General features: G+C 47.1%; 3 protein-coding genes across 3 annotated transcripts in view; all 3 read right to left on the bottom strand.

Moving 5' to 3' along the window:
* The window catches only part of LOC121719383, a 92,408-nt gene extending 79,256 nt beyond the window's left edge, over positions 1 to 13,152 (bottom strand). Inside the window, exons 1-2 of the mRNA XM_042104919.1 lie at positions 13,131 to 13,152; positions 12,643 to 12,764 (exon numbers count right to left, since the gene is read on the bottom strand). The gene's annotated coding sequence lies outside the window, so the exon portion shown is untranslated. The remainder of the gene's footprint in view (positions 1 to 12,642; positions 12,765 to 13,130) is intronic.
* Positions 13,153 to 14,948: 1,796 nt separating this feature from the next.
* LOC121719390 (NACHT, LRR and PYD domains-containing protein 12-like) overlaps positions 14,949 to 15,401 on the bottom strand; it is a 705,660-nt gene continuing 705,207 nt past the window's right edge. The window contains exon 14 of the mRNA XM_042104937.1: positions 14,949 to 15,194. Within this exon, the coding sequence (XP_041960871.1) occupies positions 15,165 to 15,194 (30 nt within the window). The 3' untranslated portion in view covers positions 14,949 to 15,164. The remainder of the gene's footprint in view (positions 15,195 to 15,401) is intronic.
* LOC121719381 overlaps positions 14,949 to 15,401 on the bottom strand; it is a 43,590-nt gene continuing 43,137 nt past the window's right edge. Inside the window, exon 15 of the mRNA XM_042104918.1 lies at positions 14,949 to 15,193. Within this exon, the coding sequence (XP_041960852.1) occupies positions 15,165 to 15,193 (29 nt within the window). The 3' untranslated portion in view covers positions 14,949 to 15,164. The remainder of the gene's footprint in view (positions 15,194 to 15,401) is intronic.

Genomic DNA, 15,401 nt, shown 5'->3' with positions numbered 1-15,401 from the left:
TCTGTCTTCGCCTGCTCCTCTAGGTTTTGTAAAAGATCTTCACTCATTTTAAAGTGAAAGCTCTTATTCATTGCTACCATGTTTTCTATCTTCTCCAGCAGCTGCGTGACCTGCATAGTATCACCTCTATTCTGATTGTTGATGACTTGATATCTGTTTCCACATTTCTCTACTAGAGACTGCAGGGCCTCTTCACTCTCAATGTGCTGCTCAATGGGTGTGTCTCCCAGCCAGTCTCCATGGGTGAACAGCACCATGGTGTGACTCCAGACTCTCTCACTGAGAAGAAATAAGTGTTTCTGAATGGATGCCTTGTGTTCCTCTGTGAAAGCAGCATCCACTGGTATGACTAAACAAAAACTATGGGGACCCGGATCACACAAACTCTGGCTCAGCAGAATCTCTCTTTTAACCATTTCATGGGTGTTTACAGAACGGCCATTCCAACCTGGAGCCTCCACCACAGTGACCTGTCTGCCTGCTACTTCTCCCTGTCTCTTCACACAAACAGCAGATCTCTGTCCAGACTGAAACTCCTCTCTGCCCAGGATGGTGTTTCCTGATGAACTCTTCCCAGCATCTTTAAATCCCAGCAGCACAATTCTGAGTTCTGGAAGCAGTGCACCTCCTGCAGGAGTAAATGGAGAATTTCAGCAGATGTGTGTGTGTGTGTGTGTGTGTGTGTGTGTGTGTGTGTGCGTGTGTGTGTGTGTGTGTGTGTGTGTGTATGTATTTAAATGTCACAACCTGCAGGTCACAGTGCCTTGATGAGATGTTCATACTATTATTGTTACTGTTTGTGTTTCCGTCTTACACTTTTGTATCTGTACAATTTTTAGACTCATGGAGGTAAATCTTTCTGATAAGGATGAGACTGGAAATCAAGTATGTAAGTATATATACTCTTTTGATCATTAATAATCAGGGGGTAAAGGTGGACACTGACCTTAAGTTTGACACCCAGATTAGAGCTGTGGTGAAGTCTAGCTTTTTCCAGTGAAGGCAGCTGGCAAAAATTAAGCCATTCCTTCAGAGACAGCACTTTGAAACAGTAATCCACGCCTTTGTGACCACTTGGCAGGATTACTGCAATGCACTTTATATGGGGGTTAGTGTGTCCTCCATTGCCCGTCTACAACTGGTTCAAAATGCTGCCGCTCGTCTTTTAACTAGCACAAGAAAGTATGAGCACATCTCACCTATTTTAGCTTCACTCCACTGGCTGCCTGTTCATTTTAGGATTTATTTTAAACTTCTTCTTTTTATTTGCTTTTAAAGCCTTGAATGGCCCCACCGTATCTCTCCAAGCTGCTGCACCCCTACATCCCCAGCCGCTCCTCAGGTCAGCTGACCAGCTGCTCCTGACAGTGCCTAGAACTAAAGGCTTAAAACCCATCTTTTTTCTCTGGCTTTTAACACCAGGTAGCGTGATCGATGTGTTTTAAATGTGTTGTGTGGGTAGTGCACTTTATTTATTTATTTGATTTGATTCATTTAATTTCATATTGTTTTATTACTTTTATCCTACTGTGTCCTTTTATTGTTGTACAGTACTTTGGAAACCTTGTGTTTGTTTAGATTGTGCTATACAAAAAAGTGGATTGGATCCTGTGAGGGAAATTTGGTCTCTGCATTTATCCCAATTAGTGAAACACAAACAGCACACAGTGAGGTGAAGCACACACTAACCCGGAGCAGTGAGCTGCCTGCTACAGCGGCGCTCGGGGAGCAGTGAGGGGTTAGGTGCCTTGCTCAAGGGCACCTCAGGCGTGGATGTGGGCATGGGAGAGCAGTGCTCAACCACTTCCCCCGCCCACATTTTTCCTACTGGTAATCTCATCTCTGCCTGATGCTGTCTGGACTAACAAACCCACTTAGATGACATGTGAAATTCAGTACGAAAAGTTTACCTGTATGATATTTCTCAGTTTTCTTTTGCTTCAATGTATAATATTACTTCTGGAAGTCTTTTTACGGACCACTTCAACTCACACGGCAGCCATTGTGCAAACCAAAAGGAGGCTCAGGAGTACACTGACTATATCATTAATATAATGTGTGGCTAATGCATTTGAAGTATGTCAATTCTATTAAAGGGCCACTGTCCCCAGAGCAACTCCAGGTTAATTGCTTTGGTCAGGGGCACAGTGGTGGAAGCCGGGAATTGAACCTACAACTTTTCAGGCTACGGCATGCTAGCCCAGCTCATTAACACTACACTACCACTCATTTATGCAAATTATTTGTTACATAATTTCACTCACCCTGTCTCTGAACTTTTTTTCTTCTCTCCTCTGCTCTCCTCTCTTCTTCTGCCCTCTTCTCTTCAACCTTCTCTTCAACCTGTAATATTTCTCTGTTTATTTCATAGTGACGGCCACTGTTTCTTCGCACAATTTCTTCTAACTTCTCCAGCAGCTCTGTGATTTGTGTATCATCCTTGTTGTTGTTGTTAAGGACATGATATCTGTTCCCACATCTTTTTACAAGCTGCTGGAGCATTTTCCCTTTAACCTCAAAGGCTTTCTCTTCTGCAGGAATCTCCTGAATGAACAGAACTAGCGAGTGTTTCCAGGCTCCATGGCCCAGAAGACTCAGGTGGTTTGATGTGGCGTTTCTCTCTGCCTCTGTGAAGGTCATGTTCTCACGGATGACCAACAGAAATGCATGAGGTCCTGGAGGACACAGAGTCACACTGAGAACAATCTGCTGTTTAAGGAGTTTAGGAGAATCAATAGAAATATTGAGATCATAATCCTTCCATCCTGGAGTGTCCACCACAGTGACCTGTCTCCCTGCTACCTCTCCCTGTCTCTTCACACACTGCAGTGTTCTCACATCAGGGTCAAACTCCTCTCTGCTCAGGATGGTGTTTCCTGCTGAACTCTTCCCAGCTTCTCTGTTCCCCAGCAGCACAATCCTCACATCTGAGAGATTGGAGATATCACCTGGTCATGAGACAACACAGGGAGACAACACACACACACACACACACACAAGCTTTCAGAAAATGCTTGAGCTCCCCAGACATATTTGAAAAATAGTAATGCAATAACTTCACTGCTGTGAATTCATGAATACAGTAGTTGATTCAACTATTCATGACACAGGACAATAACTTAAGAAATAACACTTTACTTGACAGGTGAGTTCATAACACATTCATAGCAGCTGTCATAAACTGCACATAAAGCAATGATGACTGTTTCATGAGACATGGCTCAACATTCATACCAAACGAATGAATGTGGAAGACAGAACGACAACAACTTGTCAAAATAAAAGCGCAACAATCGCAAAGCAGCATTGCCGGTTTTGTTCCAAACATCTTACCTGACCATGTCACATCTGAGTCAATGGGCTAGTCCAGGGCCAAAAAGACTAAACATGGTCAAGCAAATAATTTTGTTTCATAAAAATGTATTTGTTTTATGATGTAACCTTTGCAGATGATTTCTCATCTTTTGCTACTGGGAATGTCCAACCATTCCAGGTTAGACAAATACGAGTCAGCTAAATGTAGGCTAGTTTACCTCCCAGGGCTCTATCTTAACGATCTGAAACGCAAGTATGAAAATGCAACATGCAGGTAGCTTTGTGGGCAGATCTTGGGCGCTGTTGCTATTTTATCGGCGGGATAAATTATTGTTGCGCCCTACGCAAATCTAAAATGCCGTGGTCTGAAGTAGCTACATTACTCATGGGTGTGGTTTGGGCGTAACATGCAATAAACCAATCAGAGCGTCATCTCACATTCCCTTTAACAACAGGCATACTTGTTCCATAGCTGATTGCTATTATGGTGGCGTATTTGCCAGGCGCAGCCAGGAGCGGTTCTCAGCGCTATAAGCACTGCTCAGTTGGGAACAGTTTGCTATTGATTTTTCTTCTTGACAAAATGTAATACAGAAATGTCACAAAGACATACTTTCCGGTGTTTTGGGATCACTCTGAATCACGAGGTTATGAATGCATGGTGATATTTTTGCAATATAATCCAACATTACCTCACTATAGACAATGCAGATCTTCTGTCAGATAAGCTCTCCTCTCCCGTGCTGCTGCTGGGGCATTTGGGTTAGACATGGGTTCAACATCACGTCTCCTTAAGTCCTCTAATATTTCCTAATTTATGTCATCAACACATCCGTGATTCGTGGAAATGTGTACGCTAGATTTATGGCTATTTTATCTTATCTTAATGGAGACCACACTGATTTCCATCGGGTGGTAATATTTTTCCTTGTAATTATGTATGGTTTGCAGAAATGGGAACAAGTGCGTCGTATAGATGAGAGGAGCGAAGTGTGCATTGCAGCACAGGCAGACAAGCAAACGCTCCAGCAGGTGTAAGCTACTATGGTCGTCTTACCATCAGGCAACTCAACAACAAGAAACCATTTCCTCTGTGTGTATTCACACCAAGTTGACCTTTGGTGAAAGTTCAAGGTGAACTTTCCAACTCTGCACAGTATCCCATTAACTGCATGACAGTAGGTGTTCTGATGGACATTAACTAGATCTTGAGGTCAATTAAAAGCTGTGGCCGCTGAGGGACAATCGGTCAGAATGTGCACACCAAAATGTTCTTCCAACAGGTTTATTGCAGAAATCCACAGATGGCTGAATCCCAATAAACAGGTCTATGTGTATGGGTGTGTAAGTGTGTGTGTGTGTGTGTGTGTGGTTTTGTTACTGAACGCACACAAGTAGAAAATACACCTTAAAACACTATAACAAACAATCATTTAAACAGCACACTCAGTCACTTAACGCCAGCTCTCTCGAGAACTTTCTTCTTCCTCTGTATTAACAACGTTCTGAAGTCCCGGAGGGCAGCGTGCTCTCTGATTGGCTGGTTGGAGGCAAGCAATACGACTGATCTAGAGTCGGCCCTTTGTTACAGCCGCCCCCAAATTTGTCCCTTCAAATTTGTCACCCACAGAAGGGCTGACGGAATCTGTGTCCATGTCCGTATCCGGTATGGCAGGAAGGGCAATGAGGCGGGCAACAGGTCGGGTATAAGATTTGTCCTTGACCTGGACAACAGCAGTCCGAACTCTTCCATCTGCCCCATGGATGAGGCTTGTGACGCGGCCAAGTGGCCACAGGGCCCTTGGCAGCTGTGGGTCCACCACCATGACGATGGTCCCCAGTTGCAGCTGAGAAGTATCCTTGTGCCACTTAGAACGGGTCTGTAGAACCGGGAGGTAGCGCTGAATGAAGTGAGTCCAGAACTGGTCAGCTAATATCTGGGCATGTCTCCAGCGGCGGCGACTCAACAGCTCTGACTCGGAGTACATTGCCTGTGGCAGTGAAGGGTCCAGCCGCCCCATGAGGAGCAGGTTGGGGGTTACTGGATCTACATCAGCCACGTCTGTGGACACATAGCCGAGAGGCTTGGAGTTTAGGACTCCCTCAACCTCTATCAATACTGTCCGCAGGACTTCTTCTGAGACAGGCTGAGGCTGGATGGTGGCATACAGCGCAGCCTTAACAGATCTCACTTCTCTTTCCCAAACACCCCCGAAGTGTGGTGCAGCTGGGGGGTTGAACTGAAAACGAATCTGGTACTTGGCTAGATGAGTCTGGAGGGTGGGGTGCATTGACTTGAAGGCCTCCTGCAGCTCACGCTCACCCCCACGGAAGTTAGTCCCCTGATCTGACAGGAGCTCCGCAGGCTTGCCTCTCCTGGCGATGAATCTGCGGAGGGACATCAGGAAGGAGTCGGTGTCAAGACTAGACAGAACATCCAAGTGCACAGCCCGAGTTGTCAGGCACTTAAACAAGATGCCCCATCTCTTCTCGTGACGCCGGCCTACTTTCACTGTGAATGGCCCGAAGCAGTCCATACCAGTGGAGAAAAAAGGAGGCTTCATCAGTCTCAATCTCGCTGGAGGTAGATCTGCCATTCTGGGCACAGCTGGCTGAGCTCTCCATTTCTGGCAGTCTGCGCAAGAGTGCTGATGGCGCTTGACTGCTTCACGTCCCTGCAGGATCCAATATTTGCGGCGCAGCTCTGCAAGCAGCCGCTCTGACCCAGGGTGGTGCAGGCTCTTGTCTGTGGCCTGAATGATGAGCTGAGTGACTTTATGTCGGGGGTCCAGGACCACTGGGTGGATGGTATCCAGGTCTAGCTGGTCGGTGCGGCGTAGCCTCCCTCCGACACGAATTAGCCTCATGGTCTCATCATACTCCGGGGCAAGGCAGCGAAGCCTACTGGTGGCAGACACAAGTTTTCCAGCTTTCAGGAGGCCAAACTCTTCAGGAAAGCTCTCCTGCTGGGCTGTGCTGAGAACTTCTCTCTCTGCTTCCCGGTAGTCTTCCGCAGACAGACTAGCCTGGACTGCCGCCGCCCCGTGACAGGCTCTAGCTACAGCCTCTGTGAGCTCCCCAAAGGAGGAGAATTGGGCAGCATCAGGCAGCACTGATGTTGAAGCAGTCATGGAAAAACAGCACACTGTGGATCTTTTCAGTTCTGCAGCGTCTTCTGTGTCTCTCCCTGAAGGCTGTGTAGGCCAGAAATCAGATCTCTGTTGCAGAAAGGCTGGACCTTGACTCCATCTGCTGTTGCTAGCCAGCTCCAGCAGTGTCCTTCCCCGCGTGATGTCGTCAGCTGGGTTGTTGGCTGTATCCACGTATCTCCAAGCGCAGGCATCAGTCAATTCCTGGATCTCGGCCACACGCGTTCCGACAAAAACCTTGTATCGACAGGAGTCTGATTGGAGCCAGGTGAGGACGGTGGTTGAGTCAGTCCAGAGGACGACATCATGGATAGGTACAGTCAACTCTCTCTGTAACAGTGCAGCCAACTGAGCAGCTGTGAGTGCGGCACATAACTCGAGCCTCGGCATCGACAGCTGCTTCTTTGGGGATACTCTGGACCTTGCAGACAAGAAAGACACTTCCACACAACCATCAGGGCTCTCTGCTCGCAAGTAGGCCACTGAGCCATAGGCTTTCTCCGAAGCATCCCCAAATATGTGCAGGTCTCTCTTACACTTGGAGGTATCCATCTCAGGGCTTACGTAGCAGCGAGGCAGTGAAATTTGGGATAGGTGCTGCAACTCCTCTTCCCAGCTCAGCCAGGGCAGCAGCACGTCGTCCGGGAGTGACGGGTCGTCCCATTCTCGTTGTTTGTCCCACAAATGCTGCACCAGGACTTTGGCCCGTGTTGTAAAAGGGGCAATGAAGCCTAGTGGGTCATACAGACGGGCCAGGACGCTGTATATGTTCCGCATGGTGGGCGTGGCTCGGTCCAGCATCCGGTACTTGTACCCCAGAGTGTCTGAGCTGCAGTGCCAGCGGAGCCCCAGGGTCAGCTCTTGTGGGTCGGTGCTGGACTCGTTAAGCCACAGCTCACTGCTCTCGGACCTGGCTTGTATCGGTAAGTGGCTGATGACGTCCGGGAGGTTACTGGCCCACTGGCGTAGTTCAAATCCACCAGTTGCCAGTAGTGCTGTGAGCTTGTCCACCAAATGTCGGGCTTCTTCTGCAGAGCGGAGGCTCTGCAGGCAGTTATCCACATAGAATGAACGCTCTACGGACAAGCGGACATCCTCATCCGGCTGGCTGTGGTCAAACACGTGCTTCTGCAAAGCAAAGCTGGCACAACAGGGGCTACATGTGGTGCCAAATGGCAGAACTTGCCATTCATAGACGCTGGGTGCTTCTTCTGTCTTCAGGCTGCGCCATAGGAAACGCAGCAAGGGCCTGTCTTCAGGGAGCAGCCTCACCTGATGAAACATGCCCTTGATATCACTGCTTATAGCGACTGTGTGTTCTCTGAAGCGCAGGAGAACGCCCAACAGACTTGAACTCAGAGTGGGGCCAGGTAACAACAGCTCATTCAAGTTGTTTCCCTTGTGCACATAGGAGCAGTTAAAGACAATCCTGTTCTTATTGTTGTGGCTCACCTTGTGGTGTGGTATGAACCAGGATTCAGCTGCATCTCTCAGCTCCTCTTCTGGGACTTTCACTGCATAGCCAGCCTTCTCCAGCTTGTCAATCTCTGCACAGTATGCCATTGCTCTCTTTGGGTCTCTCAACAGACGCCTCTCTGTGCTGCGGAGATTGGCGAACACTGCCTCTTTCGATGCCTTGAGCTGTGGCATGTTCCTCACCCTAAGGAGTGGGGTGGCGTAGCGTTGGACACCATCAATGCTGACGCGCGTAGTCTTTGCTTCCAACAGGTGGATGGCATCCTGATCCTGCCTGGAGCGTGTGACGAGCTTCTCACTCCTGTAGGGGAGTACATCTAATTGCCACAGTCTCTCAACATTCTGATGGAGCGTAGCAGTGGGTGAAAGGGAGATGTGGAGGCACTGCTGTGCGGCAGCCTTCTGCTTGATCTGTTTTGTTGGCCCCTGTAGCGCCCAGCCTAGCCTTGTCTTCACTGCAGCTGGGGCTCCTGGGGGACCCAGACGCACCTGCTCCACTGGTGTGATGAGGTGGGGGTAATCAGACCCAATTAACAGCAGAGGGCGGACTCGGTTCAGTGCCTTGAGTGGGATGTCTCTTAAGTGCTTGTGCTTTCTTTGAAGTGCTTTCACAGGGTATGTGTGCTCCGCCAGTCCCAGCTGATCAGCTGTAAAGGCTCTATTTATCTTAAATGACTTCTGTGGCTGATCCGCTGGTGCAATGGAGAACGACACTGATGTACCATGTAGCACTCGGACATCCTGCCGGACAGTCCGGAGGGCCAGGTCTTCAGTCTCACCAGTAAGCTTAAGACTCTGGGCTGCTGCAGGCAAGAGTATAGTCCGTTCTGACCCGTCATCAAGGATGGCATACGTTTCCAGGGTGTGCACACCATTTCGCAGCAGCACTTTGCTCACTTTGAGCAGAACCTGGCTGCACCCTGCCCGCCTGTCTAGGTACAGGACTTCATTGGTTGTGCTGACAAGGCAAGATGTGTTCTCCGTAGCAGGCTTGGCATTCACCTCGTGCAGTGCTCGCAGATGCCTCCCTTTGCACTCTTCACATAAAACCTTTAGACGGCACTGCGCTGCTTGGTGCCGGCGGCCGCATCGCCAGCATGCCTTGTTGGTCTTGATCCACGCAGTTCTTTGGTCCACTGTGAGCTGTGCAAAGTTTGCGCACTGGTTGAGAAAGTGCTGATTGTGGTTGCAATAGGGGCAATATGCGGCCTTCTCTGATTGCTTGGCATTGGAAAATGTCTTTGGTATGGCTTGAGTGCTCTCAGACTGATCTGTTGCATGCAGAATGCTAGTGTTCCTTACCCCTTTGCCTTCACGTTGTCGCGCTGTCTTGGGCCCAGAGTTGCTCTTATCCTCCCTATACAATGACTCGTATACGGTCTCCTGAATTTTCAGCTCATAATTGAGCCAGTCAGAGAAGTTTAGGAGGCTTGGGATGGTGATGCGCATGGGATACAAGAACCTCTTGAACTCTGCCCGCATGTCTTGAGGCAACTTGGACAGGAGCCTTGTCACATGGGAACCGCAGCTGAGCTCTGTCTGTCCGCTGTCTCCTAGCTGGTCTAACATGCCTACTAGCGCTCTCACTTTCAGTGCAAACCGCTTGAATCCACTGGTGTCACTGCGTGCAATGCTTGGGGCTTCCATCAGCTCTGCAATTCTCCTAAGTGATAGCTGGTGTGGCTGTCCGTAGTGTTCTGTTAGACTGGTCATTGTATCTGTATAGGGCTGCAGGGAGTTTGTGTACGAATCTGCGATGAGCAGGGCTTCTTCATACTTGAGATGGTCGACCAGGATCTGGTACTTGAAGCGCTCTGATGCGTCGACTGGCAGCAGATTCTCCAGGGCAACCTTAAGTCTGGCGAACTCCCTCGGGTCCCCTTTGGAGAATACTGGAATTGTGGGCTTCGGACCGCGGTACACAGTCTCACGCTGAGGAGGGGACAGAGGGCTGCTGTACTCTGATTCGATCTCAGATGGTGTGTACGGTGGACAGTACTCTGGTGTCATTGCTCTTGGCACAGGATAATGTGACTCTGGGTACATGGGACTTGGGTGTAGGCGAGGTGGCACCTGTTTGGCTGTCTTCAGGTCTCGCAGCAGCCCAGTGAGCTCTGTTACCAGGTCCGGCACCAGTGGTGATGGCTGGTGCACATCCTCATCATTGACTGCTACAGGAGGTGGTGGCGGTGGCCAGACACCAGTATCTGTAGGCGGCATGTATCCACTGGTCAGTGGAGGTGGCGGCGGTAAAGGGAACTGGTCCGTGCTGTCATTCTGCTGTGTGGGATGTGGCCATTGGGCTGGCGCTGATACTTGAGGGGGGTGGAGGAGAGACTGCAATCGTGATGGTGGGACTGGCTGCACAGCTCCTTCATCAAGTCGCCTGTGCAGGTCCATCATCTGTCGCTGCATCTTCTGATTCTCCTCCAGTAGTCGATGCAGTGCATCGAGGACCTCCGGCGTGGCTCCTGAAGTGGGCTTACTCTGAGGTGAGAAAGGCGTGCTCTGATACAGAGGGCCTGCCATATCAGGTAGGTGCAGGTACTTTGTGTCCGCTCCTTGTGCATCCCCTGAGTCATCATCTAGTGGAAGGGGAGTGAGAGGTGTCATCCTGGCATATCTCTCTGTAGCTCCATCCATGCTGTGGTAGGGGCGCTGTTGCTCGGACGGGTATACTGCATCCTGGGGGACGTAGGCAGCTTGTGATTGGGCTGGGAGGGAGACTGCATAGTCATCCATCCAGGCTGGTTGCCTTGCCGTACGTCGGGGCCGGGCACCGGCAGGGTGTGGAGTTGTTCTGTGATCTTGGAACATCTTGGGCAAATCCTCAGTGGTCACAAGAATCCTCACTGGAGCCTCCAAATGTTCTGATGGACATTAACTAGATCTTGAGGTCAATTAAAAGCTGTGGCCGCTGAGGGACAATCGGTCAGAATGTGCACACCAAAATGTTCTTCCAACAGGTTTATTGCAGAAATCCACAGATGGCTGAATCCCAATAAACAGGTCTATGTGTATGGGTGTGTAAGTGTGTGTGTGTGTGTGTGTGTGGTTTTGTTACTGAACGCACACAAGTAGAAAATACACCTTAAAACACTATAACAAACAATCATTTAAACAGCACACTCAGTCACTTAACGCCAGCTCTCTCGAGAACTTTCTTCTTCCTCTGTATTAACAACGTTCTGAAGTCCCGGAGGGCAGCGTGCTCTCTGATTGGCTGGTTGGAGGCAAGCAATACGACTGATCTAGAGTCGGCCCTTTGTTACAGTAGGCTAATTACAATATTTTCTGTAGAGTTTGTAAACACGTTATCATCAACTTAATGCAAGCACAACTGATGTTTGAGCAGGACAGAGAATAACAATGAATGGACGCAGCAACTACAGAAATTGTAGCCAAGGAGGCTATTTGCTGCTTTCTTTTACTATCTATGGATGCTGGTTAACAGCACACATGCTGATTTAAGCTAATTCACTAACTCAAGACTTCAAGGCCATCATGGATATAAATCATAGCAAAGCTTGGAGTTATTTCAAGGTTTCAACAACAAGGTAGGCAAAATTGTGGTGCTTGTCAAAACCTTAGCGAAGCTGGAATAATGCTTAGGCTGATGTTAAAGCGCACACAATGTTTAAAGCCATACACAACGGTAAATTGGAACAAAACTAAAAGTAAACTTTAGCTTTTATAGGGCTGTATAAAGATGTCTGAATTAATAGGTTTTGCAATTAGGCGTTGTTGTAAAGATATTGCATGTAGTTGTTGTACTATATAGGCTAATTTTTAGGTGACCAATGCACGAACAAAACAGGGAAACAGACAAATATTATCAAGGCTTTGAATGTTTCCATCTGTGCATGGGGGTGTCTGTAGATCGGTGTGCATAGCATTCATTCCTGTAGGCCTGTGGCCATGCATGCACCCTTAAAATAGCATCTGAATTTGCGCCACTGACTTTAGACCAGGATGTTCCTGGTCTGTGGCATAATTGTTTTCTGAAACTGCAAAATATCAACAGGGAACGTTTGCGCCGGAACACGCCCTCTCTTTTCGCTGAACCGTCCCCATGGGCGCAATTGAATTCCCTAATTTATGGACGTTTACCTGTGGAGGGAAAATTCCAATATGCGCTCAATGCAAAATAGGAATATACGAAGTCAATTGCGCTAGATAATTGAGCCTCACTCACCCGTCAAGTTTTACCGCATCTATAATGTTAGACAAATGCTTGCTTTAGAGATGTTTTTATGGCATTTTGAATGTGGTGTGCCATTTTGCTGGAGATTGGAGGGATTTTGCATTTTGTGTGAGCAATAGTGGGTTTTGTGTAGAGTTTTAAAAATGTGTGTAGACTGTTGACAAAAACTGTAATAGAAAATACTATGTTGATTTGACTGTGAATTGAAATGATCATGTAATGCTAATCATACTCTTATTTTTGTACCTTTATTTAGAACCAAGGAATGGTTTTTGACCTCATCCAAATCAGTATCTGTGTGTTTCCTGATTGAAGGCATTATCTTTTGTGTGTCTTCCTGTTTGAATGAATGGCTGTTGATTGCTAGTGATTCCGGTTTTTAGTAGCACATGTATTAGCACATTGATGTTTTTTTTACTGTTTTTGTTTAATTTATTTTCTTTTATTTTAGTGATATAGTGTAGCCTTCACACCAAGTCTATATAGAAAATGTCTTACCTTCACTATATCGTTCATTCCTCTGAGATCTGGAGTCCAAAGTGTTAGTCTCACATACACCAGAGTAGCCTGCTTCTGTCTGCAGTGCACTCTGTGTGTGTCCCAGTAAAGAGGACCAAAACCTGTTTGACAGCATGACGCTGGTATCATGTTTTGATTGGACGCATTCTTTACAGTTACATGATAAGTTGGACATGTTCTATATCTGCCCTAAACCCCCACACGTCTCAATCAGACATTTCCTTCCTCTTAATTTACTGTTTATGAGACAACTCAAATATACACACACACACACACAGTAAGAGAACAAGCCACTTCCAATGCTTCAAAACTGGAAGCAGCTAGCTTTGTTAAAAAAAAAACCCTGCACATTGAGTTGCACTACTAGTAAGGGTGAAAAGGGTCAAATTAAGGGTGAAATGCAAATATTTTCAGCATTTTTTCTGTCTGCTACAGTAAAATATAAAGACAGCAAAGCATTTCCTTACCGATGGTATGGAGTAAAACTTCCACTTCAAACTGAAGTCTGGCACTCACGATCACCCATTCAGAGATACACTGACTGACCAGACAGTTGTTTTCTATTAATGATGTATCAAGATCACCCTGAAAAATAGAAAGTGCCTGATTAGATTGCTGAGACAGCGACAGTCAATAAGGTGCAATAAGCTGCCCCTCTCCACTGTGTCCAGGGGTGAGAGGTGACTCATCATTCAGTGATGTACTGTAGAGGTGCAATAAGCTGCCCCTCTCCACTGTGTCCAGGGGTGAGAGGTGACTCATCATTCAGTGATGTACTGTAGAGGTGCAATAAGCTGCCCCTCTCCACTGTGTCCAGGGGTGAGAGGTGACTCATCATTCAGTGATGTAGAGGTGCAATAAGCTGCCCAGGGGTGAGAGGTGACCGTCAGCGCATCATTTAGTGATGTGGAGGTGCAATAAGCTGCCCAGGGGTGAGAGGTGACCGTCAGCGCATCATTTAGTGATGTGGAGGTGCAATAAGCTGCCCAGGGGTGAGAGGTGACCGTCAGCGCATCATTTAGTGATGTAGAGGTGCAATAAGCTGCCCAGGGGTGAGAGGTGACCGTCAGCGCATCATTTAGTGATGTGGAGGTGCAATAAGCTGCCCAGGGGTGAGAGGTGACCGTCAGCGCATCATTTAGTGATGTAGAGGTGCAATAAGCTGCCCAGGGGTGAGAGGTGACCGTCAGCGCATCATTTAGTGATGTAGAGGTGCAATAAGCTGCCCAGGGGTGAGAGGTGACCGTCAGCGCATCATTTAGTGATGTAGAGGTGCAATAAGCTGCCCAGGGGTGAGAGGTGACCGTCAGCGCATCATTTAGTGATGTAGAGGTGCAATAAGCTGCCCAGGGGTGAGAGGTGACCGTCAGCGCATCATTCAGTGATGTAGAGGTGCAATAAGCTGCCCAGGGGTGAGAGGTGACCGTCAGCGCATCATTTAGTGATGTAGAGGTGCAATAAGCTGCCCAGGGGTGAGAGGTGACCGTCAGCGCATCATTTAGTGATGTGGAGGTGCAATAGAACACATCATGGGGCGACCCTGTAGTTTACAGCAGCAGAGTTCAGTACTGTTGATTGTGCAGCAGCTACGTTACACAGTGTTGCAGTATGAGCAGGGGCTGGGTGGTCCAGAGATACATGAAGGAGGAGGAGGAGGAGGATATTTTCTATATTCTATTATTTATTTTATCTTATTTTACTCTATACTGAGCCCGGTTCTTGAGTGCACCTGCATTTTGTTGTATATTGTACAATGTCAAATACATCGTGCTATATACTCATGTTTTGACCGGAACAGGCACACAAACAGGCCACTGTGCTCTTCAAACAGGGTTGAAAAAGGTGTTATGATGCTTTTGCTTCGTAATTTAAAATTATGACAAAAATTGTTTCATTAAAGGATAAGTTCGGCATTCTTCAACCTAGGGTCTGCTTCTAGATGATAGTGAGTCAATGTTTTAGTTTGGTTATTCAAGACGTATACTGTGTTTGTCTCCTTTTCATGATTTCGGTCCATAGGAGCCTGGGCCTTAACAACTGACAACTTGACAGAGGTTTTCCTTAGACCTGATGCCTTTCCATCTGATGTCTGACACCTGACTGACATGTGAGGATGTCCGAATATGTACTCCTCATAACACCTTTAAATTTCATCTTTACACGCTAAATACATACATTTTCACTTTTATGTCAGTGTTGAAGAATAATGTCTCACTGAATCAGTGGAACAGGGCTGGTAATTATGTGATGTAGCCTATCAACAAAATCACAACTCCACAATTATATATTTAGTAATACTCAAGATGTTTTAATATAGAATATGATGTATAAAAATATAATGAACTGTTTGTTTTTCAGACATTGATGAATAGTGCCTCACTGAATCAGTGGAACAGATTTGTTTTACATCTATTATGTACATTAATAATCTACATTAAATGTATGACCATCTTCTGTTACTTTATGTGCCTTTACAACAAACTGAAGGGCAGTCAAAGGTTTCATCTCAGATACACACTTTCAGGAAGGCTCTATTACATTTTTCAAAATGTCACAGAACGTTTTACCTGATAAGTATCATTCAAGAACAGGGGTTCTACAGAATGCATTCAGAGTGAATTAGAGAACGATAGAATAGAATGGATGTGAATGATGTGCATCAGTCCTCTTCCATGTCTGACATCATGAGTATAATGATGATGACATGACCATTAAAGTCTTTTCTCATTTCATAGTCC

This window comes from Alosa sapidissima, chromosome 9 (assembly GCF_018492685.1).
Source record: "Alosa sapidissima isolate fAloSap1 chromosome 9, fAloSap1.pri, whole genome shotgun sequence".
NCBI classification, from domain to species: domain Eukaryota; kingdom Metazoa; phylum Chordata; class Actinopteri; order Clupeiformes; family Clupeidae; genus Alosa; species Alosa sapidissima.
Note: the sequence above shows the minus strand (reverse complement) of the source record. Positions and strands in the feature narration are given on the sequence as shown.